This window comes from Primulina tabacum, chromosome 8 (assembly GCF_025594145.1).
Source record: "Primulina tabacum isolate GXHZ01 chromosome 8, ASM2559414v2, whole genome shotgun sequence".
NCBI lineage: Eukaryota > Viridiplantae > Streptophyta > Magnoliopsida > Lamiales > Gesneriaceae > Primulina > Primulina tabacum.
Window position 1 is genome coordinate 40,898,637 of NC_134557.1, and position 6,000 is coordinate 40,904,636.

Here is a 6,000-nt window from a genome sequence, read left to right on the forward strand (position 1 = left end):
TAAATAGAAAATTGGAGGATCAAATTTATATGTATGATAATTCATTTTAGATAATCCAACCTTATAAACATAAGCATTTACTTTTTTCAATTAAAATCAATAAATGTAATCTAATTAAAAATCTCAAGTAATTAGAGTAGTTAATTATATTAGGCAAAGAATTTAAAAATATTAGTGTTGGGAATAGAGAACCCACAGGCTCTCACGCTTAAATAATTATCCACTAAATAACTCAATATATTAATTAATTTTAATAATATTTTTTTTGCTATATAAAGACATTATAGATTTAGATAATAATAAAGGGAAAAAACAATTCTAGGCACGAAAAAGAATCTATATTCGTCAAATTAATCGCCACAAAAACGCATTGAACCCTACAAAAGCGGATTTATGCTCTTCCCAAAGTCGCTCTTTTCAACATCACCTTTTGCGAAACGTCCTTTATACCCTCCCGACATTCTATATAAATTCCCGCGTCTTCACCGTACATGTCTCCCAGTTAAAAGAGTTGTATGTGTTTTTAGCTTCGTCTCCAGCTGCAGAGAAATCAAGAAACACACAGATTCACACGGTGAAGCGTGAAAATGGCGTCCTCCGATAAGGTGGTGGAGACTGTCATGGTGGGAAACTATGTAGAAATGGAGACCGAAGGGAAACCAAGAGATATCAAGTCTCAAGTTTCCAAGCTCTTCTGGCATGGCGGCTCCGCTTACGATGCCTGGTTCAGCTGTGCTTCCAACCAGGTTTTTTGCACTTGAATTCATTTTATAAAATGCGTTTTTAGTTTTTTGTAATCAATTACCGTTTAGCTCAGTTTCATGATTTTGATCCAGGTGGCTCAAGTGTTGCTTACATTGCCATATTCATTCTCGCAACTGGGAATGCTTTCAGGGATTCTGTTTCAGCTTTTCTACGGCCTGATGGGAAGCTGGACGGCTTATTTGATCTGCATCCTCTACCTGGAATACAGAACCAGGAAAGAAAGAGAGAAAGTTGATTTCAGGAATCATGTTAAATTAATGAATCAAATCCTGTCCATTTCCTATTAATATCTCCAAAGCACAGAATCAAAACACGAGCAAAGACAAAAATTCCATATCCACCTCTCGCAATCTCACATGGGGTTCTATGTTTATTCGTGCAAACCAATCTAACAAATCCATTATAAAAATAATGTGCAGTGGTTTGAAGTTCTTGACGGGCTCCTCGGAAAACACTGGAGGAACGTGGGCTTGGCGTTTAACTGCACTTTTCTTCTGTTTGGATCCGTGATTCAGCTTATAGCCTGCGCGAGGTATCAAAGCTGACAATATATATCATATAAAAAGAGAAATAATATCAATATATGTCATAATATTTGATTTGATGCAGCAATATATATTACATAAATGACAATCTGGACAAGAGAACATGGACGTATATATTTGGGGCATGTTGTGCTACCACAGTGTTCATTCCTTCGTTCCACAATTATAGAATATGGTCTTTTCTCGGCTTGCTGATGACCACTTATACAGCGTGGTATCTCACTATTGCATCCTTACTCCATGGACAGGTACACAAACATACCACCGGTGGTTTGCGAGGTTGTGTTCCGTAGAACTAATCAATTTTTTTTATCGTGTTTATCTATCTCTGTGTGGACCTCCATTGCCCAAATTCAAGAACTTAGTTGTTTACATGTCACTTTACATTGCGAATCAAATCAAGTTCACATGCATGCCATTAGAACTATATATATATTTGCCCAATTTAATTACTAATTCGAATAACTATTATATATGTCCAAAGTTGTCCAAGATTCGTAGCCAAATACACATATTAATATATAGAAGGGATTTATTTAGTATAATAATAATATAATGATAAACAGGTAGAGGGTGTGAAGCATTCGGGTCCAAACAAGTTGGTGCTATATTTCACGGGGGCCACCAACATTCTCTACACATTTGGGGGACATGCCGTAACTGTGCAAGACATCCTCACTATTATTTTATTTTCATTTATTTATTTATTTATTTATTTTTCTCACGTTTTTCTATGCAAGTCGTAGTTATAAGGTCTCTTTCTGGCCTAGGTTAATTAAATATATGAAGATATTATTAATATTTTTGAATAACTCGACTTACCTCAGGAAAAATGAAGAGAATCTGACCAATCCTTTTTCATAATTTCCTCAAACAGATTGAGTAGTCGATCGTCCTTTTACTTTTACTCTGAGAATTCAATAATTTTTCCAGCTGTATAAATGTTAGGCGTGCTTAGGGGGGTAAAAACTAAAAAGTCGCACTTTCTCGGACTACGCTTTTTTTGGCCATCTGTTGTAAAAAAGTTAGACCTCTTTCTCCATTCACTTTATGCAGCTTTCGTTTCATGCTGAGATGAAACTTAACTGCTGGGGGCTCCTGTCTGATCTTTCAATTCTCAATTATAATAAAAATATAAATAAGCTTACTTTTTTTATAAAAAAAAAATTAGTCCGAAATCAACCATCAAACCGTTAATAATGCGATTCGAGCTCGAACGTTTAGTCGAATTAACACCCACAAACGACATGTTTATGAATCTTGCTGGTGAATTAGTAGTTTCAACATTGTGGGGGTACGTATTTGATGTTGCAGAGAGATAATGCATGCAATGTGGAAGCCACAAAAATTCAAGGCCATATATTTGATAGCCACCGTATATGTGCTGACCCTGACACTCCCCTCGGCCTCGGCAGTGTACTGGGCTTTCGGAGATTTGCTTCTCAATCACTCCAATGCATTTGCCCTTCTCCCAAAGTCTCCTTTCAGGGACATGGCCGTCATTTTGATGCTCATCCATCAGGTTATTTATTTATAATTTTTAACATATAAATTGAGTCTCGACAACTTTTTATGGTAAACTAAATAGTAATGTTTTGCTATGGTTGTATCAATGTCGATGAATGCAGTTTATAACGTTCGGGTTCGCATGTACGCCATTGTATTTCGTGTGGGAGAAGGCGATCGGCCTGCATGAATGCAAGAGCTTGTGCAAGAGGGCTGCCTCGAGATTGCCCGTGGTGGTGCCGATATGGTTCTTGGCCATCATCTTCCCGTTTTTCGGGCCCATCAACTCCACCGTCGGGTCGCTTCTTGTCAGCTTCACCGTCTATGTCATCCCGGCTTTGGCTCACATTTTCACCTTCAGATCATCTGCTGCCCGAGAGGTAAGCAGCATAATCTGTAGTAGTCATAAATTTATTGACAAAATATGGTTTTTGTTTCCCTAATTCTTTACATATGTGAAGTCATTTTATTTTAAAAAAAATGGTTTTGTATCACAAATTCTTTACATATTCAGTTGGGGATCATTTCCAAAGAAATACTGAAGGGTTACTAAAAATAGAAAGTGACAGGTGTGGGGAAACTCAAAATCTTGAAATTATTCAGTCACACCCCCACACATATAGTTTTGGTAGTCCAAAATACCATTTTCCTCAATTTATATCAGATATAAAAGAAAATCAGAATTAAATACTTAAAAAGTATTGAAAATACAATTCTTCTTTTGGTGCAGAATGCAGTGGAGCAGCCTCCAAAGTACTTTGGAAGATGGGTTGGGACATACATTATCAATATATTTGTGGTCATATGGGTTTTAATAGTTGGTTTTGGGTTCGGAGGATGGGCTAGCATGACAAATTTTATTCATCAAATCGACACCTTTGGGCTCTTCACAAAGTGCTACCAATGTCAACCTCATCACTTGCCGCCACACCCGGCCAACGCCACCGCTCCTCTTCCACCTCCGCCGGCCAACATCACCCATCTTCCTCCCCTTTAAGCCGAAAGGGATGTTGCATTTCTTTGCTATGATTCACAAGCAAATGTTGGAGGACTCGTTTGGCGCAACGTAGATTAGAGTTCTTCGATGTTAGTTGATTTTAGTGCGATGTGGAACAAATTCTATTCAGTGTGTAATTCTAGCAAGTATTAGTTTTTGTGACGTGCTTTTCGTTTATAAAACAAAAGGAAAAAATCGTGGGAGCAATTACAAAATTTTATTCTTGTATATTGGATGGTGCTTACATTTGTTATATATATTTATATTAATTTAAATCAAATTCTCACGTCTATATATAAAGTAGTTTCGAAACTCGAAATAATATTAATTTGGGGAAATAAGTATCTTGTGAAACGGTCTCACGAATCTTTATCTGTGAGACGAGTCAACCCTATCGATATTCACAATAAAAAATAATACTCTTAGCATAAAAAGTAATACTTTTTCATGGATGACCCAAATAACCGATATTCATAATAAAAAGTAATACTTTTAGCATAAAAATTAATACTAATTCATGGACGACCCAAATAAGAGATCCGTCTCACAAAATATGACCCGTGAGACTGTCTCACACAAATTTTTGTCTAATTTGGATACTGTCATTTGGACCCGTGGATTGGATATATTAGAACATTTCAAACAAAAAAATTTGAAAATTTAATTTACGAATAGATTAATTTGCACGGACATGTATGGCTAGTCTTCCTCAATACAGGACCTCGAAAGAGAGAGGGCACAATATAGTCCATTTGCGTACGAAATGATCGACTAAATCAACATACAATGGTGAATGAACATAGAAATTCAATTCAATAATATTTTATCTTTCATTTATCTAATTAGTGAAATTAAAATTTCAATAATAGAGATTATATAAAAGTATTATTTTTTGATTAAAATATGCAAACAAGTAAATTTAAATAATATGAAAGCTTTTACTAGATTAAAAGATTTATTAGTTATCGGTATATGAGATAAACATATATGGTAACAAGATAAACAAATTATATAAAAGAGGAGAACATTACAAAACATATTTGTATTTCAAATATTCAAGAAGATTCACGTTTTATTTCAATTAATTAAGGGCAAAAATTTCATAATTTTAAAAGTACTGAAGATAAAAATAGTATTTTTTGACGAGAAATATTTGTTGTCACGAACCTTAGACGAGTTGTATTGACAAGGATGCACGTGGATTGATTGAATTAAAATGGAAGGATTTCAAATAATGATTTAAATCAATTGGATAACATGTGGTTTTATTTCGAACATAAATGGTTTATTGACGAGGATTTTCATTCAGTTTTTCCACGATGTTGGCTCTTTCAGGACAATTCTTTAGATATTTTCGTAAAGTTACAATCCTATCAAGGGCAGATTAATATTTGGACTGTCGGGATATTTTAAAACTGGAAAAAGAAAATTGATGAATCTCGACGAACTTTGAATTCAAAGTTTATGAACTTCCAATTTATTGGAGACAATTTACAAAGTATTAAAGAACTGAAAACTATATATGATTGAACGATTATCAAATCAGGAAGAAATCCATTGGAAACAAAGAGCAAGATCTAACTGGCTTAGTCATGGTGACAGAAACACAAGCTTTTTCCATGCTTTTGCTACTGATTGAAGAAAAGAAAATCTTATCTTTACTCCTTTTTATTGTGTAATGCTAAGGATCAATAATTCCTCGACATATACTTTACATTTCAAATACATTCTCTGTTGATGAATTGGGGTTGTTTTGTGTCATTACTTGGGCTATATGGGGTGAAATTTGAAAGAGAACATGATAGCGTAATATTTGAACAATTCCCGGCCTTAATCTATTAGACACTAATCAGAATTCTACATGACTTGAGCGTTGGAGGGGCTACGCCAGGACACCCTCCTGGCCCCCTTCTAACGATCTTATTTGTGATTTCAGGCTCAGGATAATTTCAAACCCTGCGTCTGGACTAGTGACACTTGCTGGAATCGGACCCTAAATTTTCCTTGAGTATCATTTAATTTTTAAGATATGAGGCTAGGAATATCACAATCATCCCTCCTTCATAATGCGACGTCCTCGTTGCGGCCTGACCACTCGATCCACCAGCGCCAAGAATATAGAGGTGGCTCCTACATGTTCAAGAGGTGGCTTCCGTCATGTACCCCTTTGCCCCACAGGTTCAAGAG

At 35.6% G+C, this 6,000-nt stretch overlaps 1 protein-coding gene across 1 annotated transcript; it reads left to right on the forward strand.

The window, feature by feature from the left end:
- Nucleotides 1-516: 516 nt before the first annotated feature.
- On the forward strand, nucleotides 517-4,033 carry LOC142552561 (auxin transporter-like protein 5). Its single transcript, XM_075662243.1, has 8 exons — nucleotides 517-746; nucleotides 837-1,015; nucleotides 1,178-1,297; nucleotides 1,375-1,558; nucleotides 1,877-1,974; nucleotides 2,625-2,832; nucleotides 2,939-3,196; nucleotides 3,547-4,033. Exons 1-8 carry the CDS (start codon nucleotides 588-590, stop codon nucleotides 3,811-3,813), a joined length of 1,473 nt encoding a protein of 490 aa, XP_075518358.1. The 5' UTR covers nucleotides 517-587; the 3' UTR covers nucleotides 3,814-4,033.
- The last annotated feature ends 1,967 nt before the right edge of the window (nucleotides 4,034-6,000 follow it).

Excerpts from the sequence above, each read along its gene's own strand:
- LOC142552561 (XM_075662243.1), top strand. The coding sequence starts at position 588 with ATGGCGTCCTCCGATAAGGTGGTGGAGACTGTCATGGTGGGAAACTAT. Across the intron at positions 1,298-1,374 it reads CAGCTTATAGCCTGCGCGAG|CAATATATATTACATAAATG; the intron begins GTATCAAAGCTG and ends GATTTGATGCAG. Across the intron at positions 3,197-3,546 it reads GATCATCTGCTGCCCGAGAG|AATGCAGTGGAGCAGCCTCC; the intron begins GTAAGCAGCATA and ends CTTTTGGTGCAG.